This window comes from Lygodium microphyllum, chromosome 21 (genome assembly GCF_053477565.2).
Source record: "Lygodium microphyllum isolate KBCC chromosome 21, Lygodium_microphyllum_v1.1.10, whole genome shotgun sequence".
In the NCBI taxonomy this organism is placed as follows: domain Eukaryota; kingdom Viridiplantae; phylum Streptophyta; class Polypodiopsida; order Schizaeales; family Lygodiaceae; genus Lygodium; species Lygodium microphyllum.
Window position 1 is genome coordinate 67,986,483 of NC_141155.1, and position 25,690 is coordinate 68,012,172.

Genomic DNA, 25,690 nt, shown 5'->3' on the forward strand with positions numbered 1-25,690 from the left:
ATGGGAGAGATGAGTGTCCATATATGCTGGCCGAATAGTGAAACCATCATCAGAGAGACACAAGAAATGACTCCTGTAGAACCTGGTTCAGCTTTGATTGGTTGAGAGAAAGTGTAGGGCAGTCAATGCTATAATCCAAAGGTGGAAGATGGTCAATATCCAAACCATGTAGGCTCACCAAATAACCATCTGTGAAAACCAATAGTTCTTCTCGCCTCCTGCTACTTGTTGTCTGAATGAGGTTAGTGCCAATCTAGAGTATCCATGGTGTGGAAGTTCCCAGTCTGTGCCAAAAGGTGACTGCCTTGAAGAGTGCCTCCGTAACTATAGGTGTTGCCCCTAGCTTTGCTCTGACGATGGGATGTGGGGTGGAGGGCTTACTCCTAATCATGCGTGCTATCATCATGATCAATGGCCTTTCCATGCTATCCCAACCATCATAATAATCCCTCTCTACTCCAATTTGATCAATGAGTGGGCTAAGACGCCTGTGGTACAAGTTGCAACCCCATACCTTTGCTCCATATAGTAATGTAGGTGTGACTAGGGTGTCAAACAACCAGAGTTTGGTGCGGGGCTCCTGGAACTGTATGTGAGCACATGGACTTTCAAGTGCCCCTAGTGCTGCGTATCCACGTGCCAGACGTGCCTCTGATGCCCCTCTCAACGAAAAACGTGGGCCAGAGAAGGTGACTCCCAAATAGACATATTCCCTCACATGCTCCAATATGTCTTCTCCAAATGTAAACTGGTACATAGATCTAGTCACCCATGCTACTGAAGTATTGAAAACCATTGTTTTGGTCTTCCCAAGGCTCACTGTGAGGTCCTTATCTCTATAGAAGATATAGAAAGCGTCTAGATGGCACTACAATCCCTCCGGTGAATCTGAAATGAGAACAATATCATTTTCATACGGTAATATTGGTATCAGCACCCCTGCCAGGCTGGCTCTAGCTCCTTCTCCTTGGTCTATGTAATCAGACACTTCATCTATGTATAGACCAAACAATGTGGGTGAAAGTGGACATCCTTGTTTCACTCTTATGGTACTGTCAATTCTCTCTAATAGCCCCCCAAGTGCTCGTGCATGACTTGTCACTGTCTCATATAATGCATAGACACCCCATCGTATACCCTCTGGTACTACAATGCCTTGCAATCTCTGTATGATGCGTGTACGAGGCATTGTATCAAAAGCTTTGCGAAAGTCTACAAAGCAACAATAGATCCTCTTGTCTCGGGCTCGACCCTCCTCAATAATGGCTCTAAGTGTGAGAATATGGTCTCTCATGGTATATCCTCGTCTGAAACCTGCCTATCCTTGTGCTCTCTTGCCTTGCATTTCAGCCCACTCACTGAGTTCATGCTCCAATATAGATCCATATATCTTGGCCAAAGTATGACCAATCATGATAGTCCTGTAGTTGCTAGGAATCAGGGGATCACCACTTTTAAATAGCGGGATTATAGTATTGTCCGACCGACTCATAGGGAAACCTTCACATACTGCTCTATTGAACATACGTGCTAATATGGGTGCTAATATGTCACAAGCATGTGAGAAATGTTCTGCTACTAGTCCATCCTCATCCTGTGCCCTCCCATTTTGTAATCTATAAATTGCATCCCTAACCATTTTCCATGTGAAGAAAGACCACTGTGTTGGCCTACAAGCTTGTGGGGGCTGCATAGGTGGCTGTCCTGGCAGGTCATACAGCTGTCTCCCATAGTCAAGCCAAGCATCTGTTGATGTAATCTGTATGGGGGGCTTTCTTTCATGAAACATCTTCCATGCGCTCTTGCTATCCCGTCCCAAAAATAGCTGATATATCTCTGTTTGTGCTTTCGCTATGTAGTCTCGTTTCTTCTTCCACACAAGGTGTTTGAAGAACACCTTTGCTTGGTGATGTGTCTGAATGCCTAGCTCCACTTCTTTCTCTAAGCAAGCTTGGGTGACTCTACACTCATCATCATACCAACTATGTTGGGGAGCAGTAAATCATGTGGGTCTACATTGGGGCAAGGTGTGTGGGAATGCGTACATGGTTGATCCATGTATGGCCTCTGCTAAATCCCTTGTACATTCTTCCAATGATCTACTCAAGTCCAATGTATGTAAACTGGTCTACAGAGAACCACTGTAGATATGTGAGGTGTCTTCTGTAAAGTAGTATTTGGGATGTCTAGGGAGGCATGGTGTTTCATGTTTCATTTGTATACAAGAGAGCATGAATGTCAAAATAGCATGATCTGCTGCTAGCCAATTGGTCTCTTAGATATCTTAAAGTTTTGGATGTCTGGTATCAATGTTGGTGAGCCCATCAAGTAGTCCACAGTACTTGCCCCTCCTTTGTGATTCCAGCATGTCAAATTGTCAGATCCTGGCCATTATGGTAGACCATTAAAGATGGCTAGTCTATGTGCACTTCCCAAAGTCAATAGGTGTGCCCCATAGGTACTCACTTCTATATCCTGGGCTCTTCTACGTAGGTCTATTTCATCTATGTTGATCTCTTTGAACATGGCATCATCATGCGTATAAAAGTCACTATGGCTATCTCCAGTGCGTGCATTGAAATCTCCTACTAATAATATGTCCCCAATGCTAGCATATCTCATGATATCCTCATAGAGTACATCAAAGGGAGATCCATCTCGTGTGGCATATGTAGAATTTGTAGGAGGGAAGTAGCATATTGCGATGAATATATCCCGTGGTCTTCTTGCATGTATCCTAATCCATAAATATCGTGCATCATCCCTTTTCATTACTTGCACTATCCCTTTGAGGTCTTCTCGGTATAGTATGGCCACACCTCCAAGACCCCTAGTGCTTCCTAGTTTTCTAGCTGCTGGACGAAATACACTTTCCCACCTGTATCTCCGCACGTCTGGTAGTCGGCTACCTTTACATTGGTGTGTTTCTGTGTACATTGCTATATCTATGTTTTGGAAGCTATCTTCAAAGTAAGCAGCATCCAAGCGTAGGGCTCAATTACAGTTCCATATTGACATCCGAAGTGTCTCATAGGCCTCGTACCATCATGAAGTCCTTTTGTCAGTGATAATGACTCGTTCATCCCTATAAACAACCCACTTTCCCTCTTTGCGAGCCTCGAATACCTTGGGCATGTGTTCTCTGCGATGCACTATTTGTGTTGGGGTAAGGTCCTCATCCAAATAGATCTTCTCATCCTTGAGAGCTCTCCTCTTGGAGAGGAAGGCCTTTTTTTTCTCTCTCCCCAAAGCGAAGAATTAGAGCCTTGGACAGTCCTCTTTCCCCACTCTCCAAGCACTAACGATAGGTACGACTAAAGCCCCAATTTTGTCAGCAAGTGTCTTAGCATCTTCCTGTGGGCTGCTCTTCTCCTCCCATCCTACTACCCGTACGTGTAAAACCCTAGCCCATCTCCTAGCCTCTTCTTCCAAGGTAGCATTCATTACTTCAATCTTGTTTAGGATGTTCCCTTATTCTTTTTTACTACCTCAATCCATGGGCTAGCTTCTTCTATTTGCTTCTGGGTTGTCTTTGCCACTTCTGCCCATGAGTGAACCTCCCTTTCACATGCTTTCAAAGCCTCTTTCTCTTGTTGTAGTTCTTGCACATTCATTTCTTTTTTCTTAAATGTATTCAATTCTTTCCCCAGCTCTAAGATTTCAGATCTGTAGGCATCTACCACTTTCAACATTTCAGTTTTCAGTGTATGCATTTCGGACAGCATTTGTGCCTGTAAGTCATTCTTAATCTTTATCTGCATGTCTTGCATTTCTGCCCTCTGATTTACTATCAATTCAGCTTTGACCTGCTCTTGTATTTCTTTCTCCAATTCTTGTCTCATACTTCGTAGTTCAGAGCAAATCATGAGATGAATTTCTTCATATTTCTTTTCATTCATGGTGCGCGAGGTCTTTCCATGCCTGTCAGATGCTGGGGAGAGGTCCAATTACGGACCCTATGGCCATACGTCTTGTACCGTGTGTTTTTAGAAGGGGTGTTGAACATTGCTTCCATGGACGGTTGAGTTAGTTCTTCATCAAATTTGTCTCCCAGATATTCATTTTCCATGGTTTGATGCTTGCGTTTGTCTTCATTATCCATCTCTCACACACTCTGTGCAAAGCCACTCAGCTTGTACTTTGTACTATCAAAATCAGAGCAAATTCTGTGATTCCTGTAAATTTCCAAGGTTTCCCTAACCCCTCACTAAATTTTTGCAAGCCCAGTAATCTTTTACGAGCCCAAATGCCTTCACACTGTTTACAGTCACTTGCGGAGCAGCTCCTTCGGGTCAGCACTCGTGCCAGTCCCGCAAGACTACTGTCAGTACCGTTGCTCCCACCAGACTGTTGCCTCTTGTAGGACGGACATGATAGTCACGCCAGCTCTTGCCACTCGCGCCAGTCACGTCAGCATCCCCGTCAGTATTTCGTCAGCGATCACGATAGCTCAGGCGATCCTATCACAGCATCCTCGTCAACGATCGCGGTGTCACGCTAGAGTCATGCCACGCCCATCATGTCACTCCAAGCCTGTCCTGTCACACATGCCAGTGTCACGCCAGAGTGACGCCCGTCACGTCACACACACTAGAGTGACGCCGATCACGTCACGCCAATGTCACGCCAGAGTGACACTAGTCACGCACACCCATGTCACGTCATGTCACGCCCATCACGCACGGGGAGGGAGAGAGAGAGAGAGAGAGAGAGAGAGAGAGAGAGAGAGAGAGAGAGAGAGAGAGAGAGAGAGAGAGAGAGAGAGAGAGAGAGAGAGAGAGAGAGAGAGAGAGAGAGAGAGAGAGAGAGAGAGAGAGAGACCCATGGACTCCTACTACTTTGAAGGCCCTCACTCATCCCATCCGTTTCATGCTATGGAAGAAGGACTCACTGCAGGCCGGCATTTCCTGGATTTCTTGGTCACACGCATGTACCCCTAAGCGCATGGGTGGCGGAGCGATTTTGGATGCACACACTCATATGTTAGCTCTCCGTTGGTCCCTTTTTCGTGCCATGTGTGTGGACCACCACCCTTGGTCCATCATAGCCCGTTATTTTCTTGAGGACAGCGGGCTCCGCCATGGCAACACACGGCTTCGGGCCTCCTGGTGGCATGTCCTTAATGCTGACTCTCGTGTTTCCAGTCCCTCTTCCTCTTTGTTACTGCACTTGGTCGGCTCTTGGAAAGTGGTGCTCCAAAAGGCCCGCTGGCACCCAGTGGGGGACCGCTTGCAGACTAACTCCTTTCAGCTGGAATTGTTGGCAGTATCGAGACTCCTTTCATGGGAAGATAAACATCAACTCAGACCAAGATTTAATCGCATGGCCCGTCTAGGTGTGATGTCGGTTGCGGATGCTACCCTTGCTACTCGCAATGTCCTCGTCTCATTTCGGACTGCTCAGCGACTCTTTAAGATCCCGCGTGGATACCGTGATTTGTGGGAGCAGCTTTCGTCGAAGCTTCAGGGTCGGCAACCCTTTCCTGCCTTGACGGTGGATCGCCCTTGGCAGGACTGGGATCTTGCAGGCCGCCTGAGTCTGGAAAAGGCCTCCACTAATCAGGTGTATCATCTTCTTGTTCAAGATCACCAATGGCTGGGAGAGAAAGCTAACACTGTTTGGGGACTGCGGAAATCGCTGTCATGGTGGCACAAAACGCTGATGGAGGGCTGGCAAAATAAGACACCTTTCAAATGCAAGGTTTTTCTTTGGCGGGTAATGATTGGTGGTCTTCCTCTGGCCTCGGCCCTTGCCAAGCGTCGCATCTCGAATGGCAATTGTTTCTTCTGTACCACACCGGCGGAATCGGCCCGACATCGTTTTCTCTCTTGCCCGCTCGCCAAGAATATCTGGTCACTCTTGTCGCACATTTGGCGCTCGGTGGTGGGATCCTCGCTAACTCCTTTCGATTGGGTTTTTGTGCGCCCAAAGTATTCCGCACCGCCACAGTTGCATGAGAAGATCTTATTTCACTTTTTCAGATATTGGGGATGCTGGCACATTTGGACCACGCGCAATGCTTTTCTCTTTGATTCGGCCTCTAATGTACCCCGACATATTGCCAGGCTTAAAGGGCTCTTGCATTGGCAGCTGGATATCATCCGACACTCCGACTTGCTCCCTCGAGAGGATTTGCATCCGTGGCATATGGCAATTGCCTCTGGGTCGTTGCCATGATTGGTGTAACTTTTTCAGTGCATTACTACGGGGCTTCCCCACACGTTGGCCTAGGGCCCTCGTGTATCTTGTAATCAGAAAACAGAGAGAGAGAGAGAAAGAGAAAACCTCTTCACATGATGGCTTTGTGTCATCATGTATCTTGTAATCCAGTAATCTTGTATTTTTTTCGTAATTAATATAATTACCTTTTACGAAAAAAGAGAGAGAGAGAGAGAGAGAGAGAGAGAGAGAGAGAGAGAGAGAGAGAGAGAGAGAGAGAGAGAGAGAGAGAGAGAGAGACCCTTGCCACGCGCAATGTCCTCATATCCTTTCGGACTGCTAGGCGACTTTTTAAGATCCCGCGCGGATACCGTGACTTATGGAAAAAGCTGTCGGCGGAGCTTCAGGGCAGGCAACCCTTTCCTGCCCTGGCTGTGGATCGCCCTTGGCAGGACTGGGACCTTGCAGGCCGGTTGAGTCTGGAAAAGGCCTCTACTAATCAGGTCTATCATCTTCTTATTCAGGATCGCCAATGGCTGGGTGACAAAGCTAATACTGTTTGGGGTCTGCGGAAATCGCGGACATGGTGGCAGACAACGCTGATGGAGGGCTGGCTGAATAAGGCACCTTTCAAATGCAAGGTCTTTCTTTGGCGGGTAATGATTGGTGGTCTTCCTCTTGCCTCGGCCCTAGCCAAGCGTCGCATCTCCAATATCACTTGCTTCTTCTGTACCACAACGGCGGAATTAGCTCGACATCGTTTTCTTTCTTGCCCGCTCGCCAAGAATATCTGGTTACTCTTGTCGCACATATGGCGCACTGTGGTGGGCTCCTCGCTAATTCCTTTCGACTGGGTTTTTGGGCGCCCGAAGTATCCCACACTGCCACAGTTGCATATGCAGATACTATTTCACTTCTTCAGATACTGGGGATGCTGGCACATTTGGACCACCCGCAATGCTTCTCTCTTTGATTCGGCCTCTAATGTACCGCGCCATGTTGCCAGGCTTAAAGGCCTCTTGCACTGGCAGTTAGATCTCATCCGACACGCTGACTTGCTCCCTCGGGAGGATTTGCTTCCTTGGCATATGGCAATTGCCTCTGGGTCGTTGCCATGATTCGTGTAACTTTTTAGTACACTACTACTGGGATTTTCCCCACGTTGGTCTACGGCCCTCGTGCCTCTTGTAATCAGAAAGAGAGAGAGCGAGAGAACTTCTTCTCCTGATGGCTTAGTGTCATCAACTATCTTGTAATCAAGTAATCTTGTATTTTTTCGTAATTAATACAATTACCTTTTACGAAAAAGAGAGAGAGAGAGAGAGAGAGAGAGAGATTAACATCTACAGAGACCAAAGTCAGCCTATGAGGCATAACCATGCACAATGATGATCATCACTAAACATCAAAGTGTGACGTAGTAAACTGTGACGAGTGATGGTGATATCAATGCAAAAGGGAGACTAAAGAGGTATACATCAGAGGGTACAAGGGATATAATGGAGGGATAATGAGGGGGTATATGTGAACCTGTATTCATCTAGTTGTGTTGCTAGGTATGAAGATATAATAATCCCTAGTTCCACCCAGTCCAAATCAGTGGGAGTAGCTGTGTTGCTAGGTATGAAGATATAATAATCCCTAGTTCCACCCAGTCCAAATGAGTGGGGGTAGCATATGTTATACATCCCTCAAGAGATAGTATAGGGGTAGTATCTAGTCTAAACTTCCAGCTCTTCTAGGTACTGGTCATGCTCTCATGTGGTACTGATGACTTACTACATATCATCTATGATCAAAGTATGATGATTTGTGGTCTCTCAATTTGTGTCCATAAATACATAGCCAAGCCAAGGATCCAAATCGGTGCACCACACATTAAGGCTAGTGCAACCAATGTATCAAATAGCCACCTTCGTGTGCGAGGCTCTTGAAAGTGTGCCTGGTGGCACTATCACTCTAACATAGCCACTCCAACATAGCCAATATAGCATATCCTTATGTTAGTCAATCTTTAGTAGCCTAGGCTAGCGAATACACTGAATGCGACTCCTAGGGAGACATATGATTTCTCTACCTCTAGCTAACCATCTCCTAGGGTGAAGATGCGTGAAAGATTAGAATCTTGGTTTTCCAAGATTCACTATTAATCCATGCTGTGTAGAGGAATCTTGAAGGGCATGTAGATATTGGTATAGACCCTCCTCTGACTTAGAGATCAAGACAATGTCATCAACAAAAAGCAAAATGGAGATCAACGTACTTGCTATATCCACTCCGTTTCCTCCTCCTTGTATGATGTGGTCCTCTATCTGATCAGTATAGAGTCCAAAGAGTGTGGGAGAGAGGGGCCATCCTTGCTTCACTCCTATGGCATTGACAACCACACCCAATAGTCCTCTTGGGCATCTCACTTGAGTAGTCACCTTCTCATATAGTACATGAATACCCTAGATCATGCTAATGGGATCTCCAATGTCAACAACCTCTCTAGAAATCTATCTTGTGGAATTGTCTCGAAAGCTTGACGGAAATCCACAAAGAAGCTAAGAGCTCCTTTTTTTGCTCAACCATGGTCCTTAGGGTGAAAACATGGTCAATTGTAGAGAAACCTTATGTGAATCCAACCAGTCGTGTTGCTCTCAAAACCCCTCTCTGCATATGCACTAAGCTTCACCTCAAGCAGTACTCTGTAGATCTTGGCCAATGTCTAGCCTACCATGATGGTCTTGTAATTGCCTAGACCTATGGGATCTTGAGATAACTAATATGGTTGCCAATGCCCTTAGTCGAATACTTGAAGTCAATGCCTTATCCTTCTCCAATATTTTGATTGATTTCTCTCTCTCTCTTGAGGGGCATTGTCAAAATGATCCTCGCTTTGGTAGGATCAAACAGTTAGTTCAAGATGGATCTAGGAGCTTAGGGTGCATTGGTGGTCTAGATACTCGAAAGCTGGCTATTGAGGGAAAGATGGCAAAAAAATATTCCATTTGTAATGGATTGCTTTTTAAACAAGGCAAAGTGTGTGTATTGATGATTAGGATATCCACAATAAATTGTACGAGTCATGATGTACCAAGTGCTGGACACCTTGGCATATATCGGAATTTGGTCTTGGTTACTTACTACTTTTATTAAACACATATTAAGACTGGTTTTTTTTTTTGCAAATAAAATGGGACTGATTATATTACTTTAGAATAAACCCTGAATACAAGGAAGTGCTCATGCTCAACAGACTAGCTAGAGCTGATGCAGAGTCACAGATATATCAGATGTACAAGCCTCTCAGGGCGGTCTAGGGGGGATGGGGGGGCAAGAAGCCATGGATGAAATGACAACGGAGCTCCTGAAGAACCCTAGACTCGCCCTGCATTTGATCCCATTGGCCGCGGAGGGAATGGATGATGGAGGTCCAGAGCTCTGCTAAGATTGCATGTATAGAAAGTCTCTCTCCACTAAAAGTCTCGTGACACCATGCCTTCCAAATATGCCATCTAGTAAGACTCCCTATGATCTCCCATACCTCAGAGCGGTTTGTTGTGGGCTCCAATACCTGGTGGATGGGTAGAGCCTCTAAACCGACCACTACGCACAACCCTACCTTGATAATGAATATCGTGTTTTGCATCCCGGCCTCATACAAAAGGTAACGGCCCTGGCTGACTATGTGCGAGCAGAAAGCTCCCTATGAGATACATCCAAGGCTAGGTGTTACACGACGAAGGATGCGGCATGCTCCTCTCCACACGAGTTGCGTTGCCTCACACGACCAAAGGCAGTGCTTTGGGGTTTCTAGAGGCCGCTGTGTGCAACGCTTACAACCTCCCTTCTTCTGCATCTGGGCAAGTCAACTTCCAATTCCAAGCCTCCATGTGCCACCAGCCATAAGAAATACAATGCCCTCATTGGCCTCGAGCTATCCCATAGGTGGCGCCATAAGGTCCATCGGAAAGGCTACGTGATGCTGTGCTCCGCCTAGTGCCTGCTACGTGACGGCGCCCAATCCATGTCCTCCTGCATTAGTACGTGTCTGCCAATCTTGGTAGTGTACTCCAGGAACCTCGGTGGCTTCTTGGCGACCGCAATGACCGGCCATAGCCACACTCTCTCGGATCCCACTCGAGCTCATCAAGTGACCTACCCTCCTAGATCCAGAGGCGTCACTCCTTGAGCTCCTCCTGGAAGATAAAAGGATCTAGCTGCCATGTCTTCCCCTGAAGGTTAATCACCTGGATCCTCCTCCATGAAAGGATAGCTATCCCCTCACCCTACTGCTCTCTGTCAAGAGCCAGATGCCCCTCCTCCTACACGGTGAAGAAGGTTCTATGTGGAGCCCCGCCCACTCTACCTGCCACTTGTAGAGGGATACCTACTGGTGAAAACCTAGCGGCCCATACCTCCACAGGCTCTATCGGCTCTCGTATTGGGGGAGCAAGCCACTCCTGAGGTATTGCTGCGTCTATCCCCCTTCTCCTCAAATCCATTCCTCTCTAGCAGCCTAATACTCACTACAACACCTCCTCATTTACCATGCTGTACACCTCCTGCCATGTCCTGGTGATACGAGATGGGCGGCCAGCCTCCCAACCAGCCCACTCGATGTGGGGGCGCTCGCTAATTTGTGTCCCTTTCTGATCTCTGACCTGGGGGTTCCAGATCACTGGTTGACGGTCTATCTCCTCCTGGCCTTTTGGGGGGCTTTGAATTAGGGCCTTCCGAAAGCCCTGCCACACACGGAGCAAGTTGCATAGGAAGGGGAATCTAGGGGGGTGATCTGGGGTAGGTCAGCTTTCTCCGAATAGAGGTGAGAACTAGAAGAAACTGCTAGGCGGGAGTGATGTCGAGTCCCACTTGGAACCCTAGGTAACGGACGGTTTGCCCTCTGCTCACCCATCTAAATCCTAGGTGGACGCCCCACTCCATGCTAAGTCCGGGTCTGTGAGGAAACCAATTGACTTTCGCTAGCTTATTTTCGGTCCCGTTGCAATATAAAACACGTCAAGAGCCAACCTCACTCTCTCCAGCATCAACTCATCATCCTCTATGTGAAGTGTTGTATCATCTTTATACTCTGAGTCTAATAGCTCAGTCTCCTCTCTCATTGGAAGTCGGAGGTCGCGTAACCTACTCACACGTGACCTGACGAAGTGAGACATCGCCTCTACAAAGAGTAGGAACAGGTACAGGGCCAGGGGGCATCCCTGCCGGACCAGTCTCTCCAGCCAAAACTCCTCCCCTCGCCTACTACCTATGAGAACCCTACTGATAGCCGATCTGTAAAGTGCAGAGACCCCGCGGATCCATGCCTGGGAGAAGCCCAACCTCACCATGGTGCCCTCTAGGAAATCCCAGTCCACCCTGTCATAAGCTTTCTCAAAATCCAAGAGTAGTATGGCTAGTCCCTGCCCACTGTGCTGAGTCCACTCTGTCACCTCAAAGAAGGTAAACACATTGTCTAGGATGCTGCTATCCTAGACAAAGCCTATCTGTGTGCCATGAATGATGTCTGGAAGCACAGGTGTAGTTGCCTATCAATCTTCTTTCCCAGTGCCTTATAGGCCACTGACAATAAGGTGATTGGTCTTCACTGGGAAAGCTCCAACCGGTCTCCCCCTTTGACTGATGAGGCCTGCCGAAAGACTCCTTGGCATCTGTCGTCCAGAAGTGAAAATCCCCTAGAAAGCCATCAGTAGGGGATCCTTCACCACCTCCCAGTAGGTAGCGAAGAAAGCCTTAGAGAGGCCTGCCCGTCCTATGTATGGAAAGCCTCCTCTAGTTCCTTCTTTGTGAAGGGGCGAGGAGGGAGAGTCCCATCTCCTCTGTGAGGAGGGACAGTATGTGATCCTAGACCTGCTATCTACATTTGTCCTCTAACTGAGGCTGGGGGGGTCCCTAAATTTTAGGAGGTCCCTAAATTTTAGGAGCCTCGAATTAGCCTAAAAATGCTAGTCCTAAAAAATAGGGATGTCATTCTAAAAATAGTAAATTCTGTATTCTGACTGTGCTTACTAAATTTGGACCATTTCTCGATTTGTGCGTGTCATCCTTTCGTAGGGGCCATGCTAATCTTCTCTGTATCGTTCCAATTTTATCAGATGTCTCTGACCCCTAAATTTTAGGAGCCCCCCCAATATGGATGTCATATGAAAGCTTTTTCCGTGTACATCGCAAAGACGGTATCAGAATCTTCATGTGACTTTCCTATGCAAAGAAATGTGCATTTCAAGCTTTCAGCCCACACATGCACATTGTACAAGCATTTCATGATCATGCCATCTTGTTGATTGTAACTGTCTGTTCTGGTGGATCTAGCCCGCACTTCAAGGCATCAATCCTTTCTGTGTGTGAGTCTAACCCTAATATGCGTGAGTTCTGGTCATAGGTGCCCAATCGGGCCATATAGGTGGAAGTGTGAACTATCTTTTCTCTAACCCACCGCATGGATCCACCATAACCTGTGACCACTCATCAGTGGCCAGCTCCAATGCACTTTTCTTTATATCTAATTAGTGCAAAGGAAACAAATTTAATAAATCATTATATAGACAAATTAATGAAAAAGGATACAAATTCTGTTTCTATAGAGTTGTGACACTGGTTCACAAAGTCATGGTAGCGCAGACACTACCTTGGCTGCCCAGTCACAATGACCTGCTGCCTGAAGGAGTGTCCGCCAGCCTCAACCTTTGGGAACTGTGGAATATTCTTGATCTCTTTCAGTGCCTCCTGTACCTTGGGGACTCATGTGGCTGTCACTGCGTCCGCGAAAGAGGTGGGAAGGACAGTGTCGAAGAGCCGTCCAAAGTCTTCCACCAACTAGCGATACTCTATCGCCAGTCGAGAGAAGAGAAGGGTAACCGAGTGTCTAAGGAACTTGTTGTGGAGTGCGAATGCCTCCACTGTGAAGCCACTATGCCAAGGGACCATGTAGATGACCCCCTTTGTGGAAGCATAGGGTGAACTGGCCAATAACTCACGGATTGCGTCAGCCGAGGTGAGTTATACCATGAAGATCCCTTGGCCCATTAGAACCGCCTCCACAATCTGCGCTGTGCTGATGTGTAGCATGGAGTGAAGCCAATCTCAAAGCTGGGCCCTAGATGGGGTGTGACCTACTACCTGACCAAAGATCGTTGTTTCTTTAAACTCCAGCTCTGTGGCACGGACGGCTTAGAGCCGTTCCTCAAAAAGGACGACGCGCAAGGTGTTTGACTGGGGGGCACTCGTAGAATGCACCGGCGTTTGACCAGAGGTTTCCATTGTGCGTCCCTGCTAAGAACCTACCAAACATGTTGCTGCGCTGTCGGAGGGGGAGGGGAAGTTGCTGCAGAGGGAGGGAGCAACTAGTATTAAGACTATGGTTGAGTCTTATGTGCATGAGTATCTACAATGTCAGCTTAATAAAATTGAATGCACAAACAAGCAGGGATGTTCCATTCTTTACAAATTTCCAATAGAAAATGGAGTAGCATTTTTATGGATTTTTTCATAGGATTACACGATGTGAATTAAGGTCATGATGCAATTTGGATTGTGGTGAAACGATTGACGATGATGGTCAATTCACTCCTATAAAGAGGATCATGAAAAGCCATGAGTTGACTGGTCTCTTTGTTGAATATCTTTATAGACTTATGGTTTGCTTGGCAAAATAATCAATGATAGGGACCGTATGTTTAGTGGCCATTTCGAGCAAGCCATTTTCTTGAAACTGGAAACTCAATTGTTCATATCGTCATCAGAGCATTCTGAAACTAATGGATAAACCTAGAGGACAAATCAAACCATGCAGGATATGTTGCATGCGTATGTCTCCCTTAGACAATCTAGGAGTGTTACCTTAGATTGAGTTTGCTTATAACAATGCTAAGCATTCTATTACTAGTTGTAGCCCAAATTTATGATTATGTACGGTCATGAGCCGAAACCACTCATTGTCCTTGAGCTTAAGAAGATAAAAGTGCAGTCTATAGTCGACTTTTTGCACAATACGTGGGAGATGTTGATGATTGCTAGTGAAAGCATTAAAATGGCCCAAGATCATGCCACACTTTATGCTAATCAACATTGTATTTCTTGAGAGCTCCAGGAGAGGATGTGGGTTTACCTTAAAGTCCCAAAGGACTTTGATTAGACAATTACTGGCAAGTACTATATATTATCTTTGATTTATTGTGGCCCCTTGTAGATTACCAAGAAGATAAGTAGCATGTACTATGAGTTGGATTGACCTTCAGAAACCCTCTCATGTGGTGCCAAAATCCCCCAAATGAGCCATAGTTTTTTTCTTTTCGTTGCAAATAAGATGTGGCTAAATATATTACTCAAAAGGTTGATTACAACAAAGTGCTCATGCTCAACAGACTAGCTAGGGACTTGATGCAAATCACAAATACATCATGTATACAAGCCTCTCAAGGTAGTTTGGGGGAGATGGGGATAAGAAGCCATGGAGGGGAGGTGTATCGCCATCTGAGGCTGCCTGCCTACATCATGAAGAACAGGTCCTGGCGGCCCCAAGTGCGCAGAAAATGAAAATGGAGCTCCTAACAAGCTCGAGACTCGCCCTGCACCTGGTCCCATTGGCCGGGGAGGAAGTGGATGATGGAGGTCCAAAGCTCTGCCAAAGTTGCCTGTACTGAAAGCCACTACCCGCCAAAAACCTCTTGACAGCGTGCCTTCCAGATGTGCCATCCTATAAGACTCCCTACAATCTCCCATATCTTTGAGTGGTCTGCTGTGGGCTCCAATACTTGGCGACTGGGTAAAGCCTCCAAGCCGACCAGCCATAGTTTATAAAGGAGCTTGTCTCTTGATTGTGTTTTAAAGGCTTTGCAGAAATTCACAAAGCAATAGTAGGTCAGTCAGCCATGAGCTTTATCCTCCTCAATAATTGCTTTGAGCGTGAGGATGTGATTCCATTTAGAGAAGCCTCTCCTAAAGCCTACTTGTCGTGCTTTGAGGGCCATCTCTATGTCCAATTTCTCAATTCATGCTCAAGAACAGAGGCATTAAGCTTGGCTAATATGTGGACAACCATAATAGTCTAATAGTTATTGGGTAGGGTGGGATCACTTTACTTGAGGATAGCCACAATGGTATTAGTGCTCTAGCTTTGTGTAAAGCCTTTGTACATGACCGTTAAATATGTAAGCTACTAGTCTCGCCACCAAGTCCTTTGCATTGATCAAGTGCTTAGCTACTAATCCATTGCAATCATGTGTCGTGACTCCACTAAGTCTATCAATAGCATCTTGGACCCTACTCTCTGTAGAAAAACATGGAGTTGTCTAGGCATGGCTCCAGTGGATTAGGGAGAGGAGGCTGATCTACTACTGTGTAGAGACTAGTTGCATACTACTCTCACATATTAGAGGGTGTAATGGGTGTGGTTGGACAATGCTCTTTGAGAAGCCTATAGGCCTCTCTAGAATCCAAACTCAAGAACAACTAGTATAAGTCTCTAGCCAATGGGTTCAAGAATTCTCTCTTCTTCCACCATATGAGCTATCTAACAAGTAGCTATGCTTGTCTATGTGTGGTGGATCCCTATGCTACCTCTCCTTTGTAGGCAAGCTTTGGTCTCACAACGCTCATCATCAAACTAGTTTTTTTGAGATATCACCTTGAAGGAGACTTTTTGTGCAGGTTGTGAATGTGGAAAGATTGCACCTACTACTGTGTGCAGAGCCTCACTGAAATTTTGGGTGAGCTCTTGTAATGGAATATCAGGTCTTACATCATATAATTGTATGGTAATCTCCGCCATCTAAATATCCTTTGTCTATCTAGGAAAGTAGTATCACACATGTTGCTAGACTGTGGGATGGTTCTATCCATGAGTAAACATGAGATCTATGGTGGATGACAAGTAAGCATGATCCATTGCAACTTCGATGAGGCGTGGTGAGATTATGAAATCCTAAATATGAGCTATAAGTATTAGAGGGACAAGTAAATAATCTATTATGCTGGCACCATGTCGTAGGGGGTAACATGTGAAGGCACTTGATAGAAGGTATCTAGCTAAGCCATTGAGGATGGCTAGTCCATGTGCTATGCCCATCTCCACAAGATACCTTGAATACTCGATGAATTCCCCCGTCATGGGAGGTCCTCTCCATTTGTAGCTTTGACACATCCCACTTGTGTAACATCTCCTCAGTGTGTCAAAAAAGAACACCCAATGCTATGCTTCCCTAGCTTTAAAGTCCCCTAGTAGAATGATATAACTTGCCTTGAGGACTTCCATATCTCCTCATCCAGGGCTATGTATGTTGATTATCGCTTGGATGGGCATATTGGGACATTGTAGGGGGGAAGTAGCATATCATAATGTAGAGAGTACGCTTTTTGCTCTGCACTCTCACCCACATATACTTGGCATGCTCATCCCTACAAATTACTTGGATCTTCTATTTTAGTGCCTCTTTGAACAACATTGCTACTCCACTTGAACTGTGGCTATTGTGATCTATGCGTATCTCCCTCATGTATTTTTCAAGTAGAATACCATGTCCTCTCTTTGAATGTCTCCTTGAATGCTCCCACATCCAATTACAAGGATCCATTGCAAATTGCTACTTTGAGGTTGGCTCCATAGGCCTCATATCATCATTTGGTGGGTCTCTCCACGATCGTAACTCTCCCTTTATAAATGGCAAATTTTCCCTCCTTGGCCACCTTCATTATTGGCATGCACTGCCTCATGTGGGTCAACTAGGTTGGTGTGAGGTTAGAGGAAGGGAGGGAGAAAAATCCCAATGCAAGCATCTACATGTTCGTCTCAAAGTTGCATAGATGGTGATGATAAGTATGATCTCCTATGCCTTGCTTTTACTTCCTTGGAAGTCATTGCAAGAATTGGTGCATCTTATCTGTTTCTATGCTATGGAAAAAGCGGGGAGATTGTTTAGGTTAGAAATGGGTATCTTGACAACATGTTACCACTCCAAAACATTTTGGCAATGCCGCCTTGTTGGATGTCAAGATTCATATGACAACTTTTTGGATGGCCCTGTTATAGTCCTTATGTGAGCAGCATCCCTTGGGCAGACATTGCTATGGCTTTCATTTAGAAATTGGCATCTCAGATTGTCACACTAGTATCCATGTCTCGTGTCATGTCTTGAATTTGACTCAAGTAGTCAAAATGCCACAATCTTTTCTTCTTTCACGATTGATTTCTTCCTAGCAAGGAATCCTTCACTTCACTATGAGCATCCCCTTGACTCTAGAAAGGAGGTTAACTCATTGCAAGCTAAGGTTTTGGTCACATCTAAGTTGCTTGACTGGTATGATAAGCACACGAATGTTCTAAGGTTGATAGGATGGCACGACTAGGTTTGAGTATACTATCATTCATGGTCAGTCTCAGGTTTACTCTGTTCGTTATATCCATCTATATTTTTGGGTTCCTTGGGGTTACGGGCTGATCTGGACCCTATGGGCTGATTTGGAATAGCTTGGAGGAACAACCTTGAAAGCATTCCCCTTTGTTTGCATTTTAGCGTTCATCACCATGGTTGGACTAGAATTTTATGTGCCCATATGATTTCCTTAAACTATCAACTAGTCAAGTTTATCATAAGATGGTTGAAGATAAAGATAGGTGCTGGGATAGGAGATAAAGTTTGGGCTTCTTAGGCTAGTAAAGTTAAATGGTGTGATTAGTTGCTTCAATTGTGGAGGTCTAAGCTTCCCTACTAGGAGAATGTTTATATGCACAAGGGATATGCAAACATCACAAGATCTCTTGTGCTAGATGTGTTATTTATACTCTGCATATAATGAGACTCTTGCTTATCTTTTTATTTCTTGCCTTGTGCTAGACAAATATGGGGATTCATTTCCCGAGTATGGACTTTGGTAAAATGTCACCATACAAACATGTGTTCTAGGTTTTGGTTAAGATGCCATTCTTGACCACTTCATAGTCGGAGCATCCTCATCTTTTTCAGTTTTTGCATTGGATTGGTCTTTGGCGCATTTCATGCACATGCAATGCATTTATTTTTTATTTGGCCTCAATAGTTGTGGCCATGTGCACCACATTTGAGGATTGTTATTATGGCAAGGTAGTTCCATGGTTTCTATTGATGTGATTCTCAAAGAGGTGGCTGATCCATAGCTGGGTACACTTGGTAGGCCAAAAGGCCCCTTGTAAATATTTGCATTCATTAATTCAAACTTCTCCTATGATATATATATATATATATATATATATGTCTACATAAGGCCAATGTTGCCTATGAGACAAAATCCGAAGTACATTCATGTCTAATGTCATCTCATCAGCAAGCTAAAGATAACATTAAAATAAGTAGCCTACGAAACAATGCTAAGAAGTAACTTTACAATGGGACTATGCTAGAGTAATACCAAGTCTAGTGTTGTCCCATCGATAGGAAGAAAAAGAAACCCAAATCTGACAAAACTATGTACAGAAAAATGTGATGGGGACTGTAGATTGTGGCTGATCTCAAGGTTTGCACATGATCTCAGTTATGATGTGATCCCTAACTGCTCCATTGATATGCTTTGTAATGAGTCTTTGGTGCTTCGTGATAATGGAAGTGTGGTGTAATCTCCTCAGACGTGGTCCTTGTAAACAGGGTCTTTGTGCTCGACAGAGTTAAATGGCTCTACCCAATGTGACTCCACAGCATGGAATGGGAGGCGTCTAGTGGGGTGGCTTTGTCTTTGCAAGGCTAGTAGTGTTAGTAGGGTTGAATTTGTGAAAAAAGTCTCACTGCTCTTTGTGTGGATCCCTCTAGGTAAGCTAGTCTCCTGTCTTGCAGTTGTGGTGTGTAGCACCTCTGGAGCTCTAGGAGGAAAAGACCTAGGCATGTTTGGTCCTAGTACTCCATGACATGACGAAAAGGTCCAAAACCATCATGGAAGAGGCAGTGGTACCATCCTTATATGTCATAGTATATTGTACATCTGCATATGTAATGCTCCTCTATCTCAGGCTCTCAGCTATAAAGTTGGCAAGTCCTATATATTTTTCCATCTACTCGTGTCCATTTGTAGACTATGAGAGGAGGTATGAATCTGTTCGATAGTGTTGTGGGAGAGATGGGTGTCCATGTATGTTGGCCAAATAGTGAATCCATCATCAGAGAGACACAAGAATTGACTCTGGTAGAACTCTTTCCTCAATCCTAGAGAGAGTGGTGGGTGGATCCATGTCCTTGCTGTCTCAATTCTTAAGATATCAGCTCTGCTCACCTAGTTCAACTCTGATCAGTTGAGAGGAAATTTAGGGCAATTAAGGCTGTAGTCAAAAGGTGGAAAGTGGTCAATATCCAAACCATGTAGGCTCATCGAGGTGGTCATTTGTAAAAACCAATAGTTCTTCTTGCCTCTGCTGCTAGTTGTCTAGATGAAGTTAGTGCCGATCTGGAGTATCTATGACATGGGAGATCCCATAATCTGTGCGAAAAGGTCACTGTCTTGAAGTGTGCCTCCATGACTATAGATGCTACCTCCAACTCTGCTTTGACAATGGGATGTGGGATGGAGGGCTTACTCCTAATCATACGTGCTATCATCATGATTGGTGGCCTTTCCATACTATCCCAACCATCATAAAAATCTATCTCTATTCTAGTCTGATCAATGAGTGGATTGAGATGCTTGTGGTACAAGCTGCAAACCCATACCTTTGCTCCATATAGAATTGTAGGTGTGACTAGGGTGTCAAACAACCCTAGTTTGGTGCGAGGCTTGTGGAATTGTATGTGAGCACGTTGACTCTCAAGTGCCCCTAGTGCCGCATAGCCTTGTGCCAGGAGTGCCTTTGATGCTCCTCTCAATGTAAATTGTGGGCTAGAGAAGGTTACTCCCAGATAAATATATTCCCTCACATTCTCCACTATGGCTTCTCCAAATGTGAACTAGTACATGGATCTAGTCACCATCACATGCTGCCTCAGGGCTGTCTATTCCCCACCCCCTGAACTGTCACAACCTGCCCATCACTTCCATGTCATGACCTGACCTGAGAGAGCGAGAGAGAGAGAGAGAGAGAGAGAGAGAGAGATCAATGCTACTCTTGCAGTATCTACCATTGGCTTCAGCGTTGATAGTAGCAGGCATTACTTTCACCACAAATTCCATCTGGAGAAGTAGGTGCTCTGCTTTCTTTCTTTGGAAGAAGGCAATGGTCCTTTAAATCCATAAATAATACTATCTGTTTTAATAGTTAAACAATGGCTTGTTAATTTTTCATTTGCTTTGTCAGTGTAATTTCAATTTGTGATTGCTTTGAATACAGTTGGGCAAGATGCATTCAACTTTGTCAAATCTATCTTCTGGGCTGGTCTCACTGCTGGCATAGCAGCTGCTATCAAGGCAAATGGGCGTGCATTTTGTAGTCAGCCACGCCTCTGCAAAAATTTCTGAAGTATAGGTTACTCCTAAACATCATAAGTGACTTTGAAGTGTGGTTTTCTTTCTTCCTTCTACAAAAATCGTTAATTCAAATCAAATACCTTTATGTGAAACCTGTTTTGTACTGTTGTGTTTCATACTTACAACGCATGTTTCAAATGAAAGGTGAATTTCTAAAGAAGGAAAAAGAAATCTAACTTTCCGTAGGCAAAAGACTCAAAACTCACGAAATGTTCAAAAACTAGGAAGAAGCTTAGCTTTTCTTCATTCATATAATACAATAGAATTTCCCTGATCATAAACTTAATTTATTGTTATGTTCCAAGTTGTATTGCAAGGAAACTTCCATTTGTATACTCTGTTTTAAATTGAACTTGTTTTGTGCTGTTTGTTAACTGTATGAAATCGTTTGCAACAATTGAAACTTGTATGAAACCTCACGTTTCTGAAACTCTTGGCTACATTGCACATGCCTCTCCTCCTCCCTCAGGCTTTAGTATAAAGAGCCTCAGTTATTAGGGCCAAAGGAAGCAGGCTACATGGATTTAGTCGCCACATTGCTACCAGCCAAAGATAGCTCAGTTCTAGGCATGAGTTCATAGAGGTATTGAGGAGAGAGTATAGAGCTTATAACAGGACACAAAAGGCGTAAGAGGGATCCTCCCCCTTGTCCCCTCCTACTCATCTGAACATGCTATATATAGAGACTAGATATGAGATGTATTTGATTAGAATCAGTTTCTTTTCAAAATTTTCATGATATCAAGGACATGGACTCGTATGCAAATTTGGAGCCTCTATTAGACATTAATCTATGTCTGTGCTTGTAGGTGCACGTGTGTGTGGGCCATGTGGTTTATTGGCTATATGAATAGGGCTTTGCTTCATGTTTGCGATTAGATGCCTTATCCCTTCTTGGAATTTAGATCAATCTCTTTGACAAGGATATTCTCTTTGTGTTTTGTTATGTGCAACTGCCAATCATCCAATGTTTCTTTACATGGATAATCTGGTCTCTTCAAAGTGCACTGCATGGCCTTGGAAGTTGGCATTCATTGGGCCACCTCATTTGTGAATCAAGCATATGCTTTCCTTATATTTCTGCAATACACAATCAAATGTGCAGAAAAATAGATCACTTTGGAGTTATCTAGCCTTGTGGCAAGGCTATGAGTTAATTTCAATGAATCCAAATGGTTGCTATTAAAAGAATGTGATTGGGGTCAAGTATTGTTGCATGGCAGTGTTGCATCCTAATCAAGTTGTACATCATTTGGCTTGTCCTATTGGTTTGCATATATCATTAGCATAGGAAAGAGAATGGATCTTGACAAAGCTCCATGATAAGATTGACCAATTGAAGTTTCCTACATGGTTCTTTCATGTTCACCTTAGATAGGTTTAATTTGAAGTGTTTTTTTACCTTTGATGTTAGTTGCTCCTCATTGGGGCAACTAAGTATGTACATTTTAAATTAATGAAATATCGCATTCTACACAAACAAGAGAGAGAGAAAGAGAAGAAGGATAGGAACAAAGACATATTTACATCTCCAAAATGCGAGAATAGCCTATGAGACAAAGTAATGAGTACATTTGACAATGTTTCCTTGACTCAAGAACAACAATAAAAATGAAAACAACTAATCTACCTATGCTTACCATCCTAACAACTACAAGCATAGGCTACCGTCATGTACAAAATGGTCTATGAATGTTACTCTAGCCGACCCATAGGATCCAAACTTGACCAATAGAAATCACTGAAGGTGGTATATTATCTTTAAGGAAAAAATATATGTTGTTGGGTGATCCAAGATGGCAAATCCCCTAGGAGGAGATATTGGTCTACGATCATGATAGTGATGAATGGCTTGGATATGTTAAAGATAAGAATCTAGGAAATAATACCTGGGTGGAGATGGGCACTGTGCCCTATAAAGCATCACAATTTGATTTGTTGTGACACCTCTAACTCATGGATGGTGTGTCAGTGCTGCTTTCATGACATTGTTTGGCATGCTAGTCATGTATAGAAATACTCAAACATAGAATACAAACACAATTGTATGAGAGAGCATTGATTGATAAAAGAAATCAAGAGGGTTAGAATAACTCAGAGACAATGAACACAAAAGATGAATGAATAAATGCAATGCTCAGTGCAGTAAACACATTATATGCAAGGTGAATACGGAACCTCGAACTCATATGTCTCCAAAGGATCAAGGTAGAGGGTATTTGCTGGAGTGTATTGTACTTTGAATAGATCTTGAAAAGCAGTAGATAACCTTTGAATCTATTCGACAACAGCAAACACAGATCTACAGTGTGTGGATTAGGCTGAACATGACTAAGACAACTTGGAACAGTGAACAACAAGTTGAATACAGTCTGGAAGTGGTAGATGACTATAGAAATCGCAAACGCAGCTCCAAATGATGGTGTGGCAAGCAGGTGACAGCTGATGATCAAAAGGACTGAGTGGTAGGCAGCATGCTATTTATAGATGAGTGGATCTACAGTGTGTGGATTAGGCTGAACATGACTAAGACAACTTGGAACAGTGAACAACAAGTTGAATACAGTCTGGCAGTGGTAGATGACTATAGAAATCACAAACGCAGCTCCAAATGATGGTGTGGCAAGCAGGTGGCAGCTGATGATCAAAAGGACTGAGTGGTAGGTAGCATGCTATTTATAGATGAGTGGATCCTCCCAAATTAGGGTTTGGCATGTGGGACACAGACACTCTAGCAAATTAGTCATTTAATGAATCTTTTTGTAACAACCATGTTTTGGGGTTGTAATAAAGAGCTTATAAGTATTTAATGCATTTTTTAGCTTAGCATCCCCTCTTAGGCCTAAAATTGGAACTAGGAAGAGACTTCAAAGCATAGCTTGGCCCATAATCATCCCAAGGGTGCATGTCAGCTGCCCAAGGACTTACCATGACTACAAAGGTGATGGTTATCTTACAAAGAGAGCCTAAAGGGTCACCCCAGAGAGGCCAAGGCATTGAACAAAGGATGTTTATCAACTTCCTAGTGGCTTACAGGACTTGCAAAGGTGATGAGATCACTTTAAACTTTCTTTTTTGAGATTGTTTCGATCCTATTAAGTATTTGTGTCCCATGGGGAAATAAAAGAGATGGTTAAATGCAACACACAACAAAATAGACAAGCTATCGTGACCACTTCTAGATGTCAATGAAGAAGAAAGATATGGGGAGTATGTGTGGAATGTTGCTATAAGGACTACCCACGGAGATTGTCGTGTGAGTTGCCATGAGTACAATGGATTCACAGTTGTCTACTCTCTTACCAAATGGGATAAATATGTACAAATGTAGGTTTATAGGAATAGAATGCAAATGCATCGGGTAACACAAAATATCATGCTCAAGCAAAATGCTATGCAATGGTGCCACTTGGACAACGCCCTCGTTGAGGAATTGCTCACTTTATCTTTTTTTTTTTGCAAGTAAAATGTGGTTGATTATATTACTTAAAAAGCTGATCACAACGGAGTGCTCATGCTCAACAGACTAGTTGGAGTTGATACAAAGTCACAAATACATCATGTATACAAGCCTCTCAAGGCGGTCTAAGGGGGATGGGGGCAAGAAGCCATGGAGGGGGGGTATCGCCATCTAGGGCTGCTTGCCTACATCATGAAGAATAGGTCCTAGTCGCCCCAGGTGCGTAGAAAGTGGAAACGGAGCTCTTGACGAGCTTGAGACTTGCCCTACACCTGGTCCCACTGGCCGTGGAGGGAGTGGATGATGGAAGTCCAAAGCTTTGTCAAAGTCGCCTGTACTGAAAGGCACTCCCCGCCAAAAACCTCCTAACAACGTCCCTTCCAAATGTGCCATCCTGTAAGACTCCCTATGATCTCCCATAGCTCAGAGCGCTCTCTTGTGGGCTCTAGTACTTGGCGGCAGGGTAAAGCCTCCAAGCCGACCACTGTGCAAGACCTAGCCTCAATGATGAAAATCATGTTCTACATCCCGGCCTCATACAAAAGGTGACAGCCTCGGCTAATTGCCTGCCAACAGAAAGCTCCCCATGAGATACATCCAAGGTTGGGTGCGAGACGGCGAAGAATGGGCAGGCTTCTCTCCACACGAGCTATGCCGCCTCACACACACACACACACACACACATGTACAAGACCAAAGGCAGTGCTTTGGAGTTTCCAAAAGCTAATGTGGGCAGCATTTGCACCCTCCATTCTGTTGCATTTGGGCTAGCCAACTCCCAACCGCAAGACATCCATGTGCCAAAAGCCATAGGAAATACAATACTCTCCTCGGCCTCTAGCTATCCCATAGGCGGCACCAAAAAGTTCGACGGAAGGCATTCGTGATGCTGTGCTCTACCCATTATCTGCTACGCGAAGGTGCCTAGTCCATGTCCTTCTGCATTAGTATATGTCTGTCAATCCTGACTATGTACTCCAAGAACCTCAGTGGCTTCTTGGTGACCACAGTGGCTGGCCATAGCCACTCTCCAGTGTTCCACTCCAACTCATCAGGGATGTGTGTGCAGAGGTAAGCCAAACCACAAAGATCCATTGATCCATGAGAACTACCTCTGCGATTTGCGTTGTGCCAATGTGCAGCGTGGAGTAAAGCCAATCCCAAAGCTGGGCCCTAGATGAGGAGTGTCCTATGACCTGACCAAAGATCGTTGTTTCTTTCAGCTCCAGCTCTGTGGCATAGACGGCTAAGATCTATTCCTCGGAGAGGACGATGCGCAAGGTGTTTGACTGGGAAGCACTCGCAAAATGCACCAGTGTTTGACGGCTAGATGTTTCCATTGCACGACCGAAACGGCGCGGGTGGGGAACCTGCTGGACGAGGTTGCAAGGTGAAGAAGGCGGGGGCAGCACGCGGGGGGGGGGGGGGGGTTTGTGCAATAGGAGGAAGAAGAATGCCATGATGGGCAGCACGCCACGGGGGGAATAGGGGCGGGGGAACGGGGGAGGGGGGAAAGCTAGGCGCGATGGTAGGGCAGCAGCTGTGAGGGGGTGAGAGGATCGAGGTGCAGCTGAGAGTGAGAGAGACTGAGTGAAGCAGGACACCCAATCCAATTGACTGAAAGAGTGTAGAATGAAAGTACAAAGT

At 44.8% G+C, this 25,690-nt stretch overlaps 1 protein-coding gene and 1 non-coding gene across 13 annotated transcripts in view; one reads left to right on the plus strand and one right to left on the minus strand.

The window, feature by feature from the left end:
- LOC148018114 (phosphoinositide phosphatase SAC8-like) overlaps nt 1-25,690 on the plus strand; it is a 175,929-nt gene that overhangs the window by 135,104 nt on the left and 15,135 nt on the right. For 4 of the 12 annotated variants that reach the window (XM_087661230.1, XM_087661226.1, XM_087661224.1 and 1 more), the window contains 2 exons: nt 20,231-20,297; nt 20,447-20,575. In XM_087661230.1, the coding sequence (XP_087517356.1) occupies nt 20,231-20,297; nt 20,447-20,574 (195 nt within the window). In that variant the 3' untranslated portion in view covers nt 20,575. Of the gene's footprint in view, nt 1-20,230; nt 20,298-20,446; nt 20,582-25,690 lie in introns of all 12 variants that reach the window. The other 8 variants (XM_087661227.1, XM_087661228.1, XM_087661225.1 and 5 more) reach the window with 3 other exon arrangements.
- On the minus strand, nt 12,174-12,271 carry LOC148018115 (U6 spliceosomal RNA). The gene has a single exon (XR_015687803.1). It is a non-coding gene; the product is annotated as a U6 spliceosomal RNA (small nuclear RNA).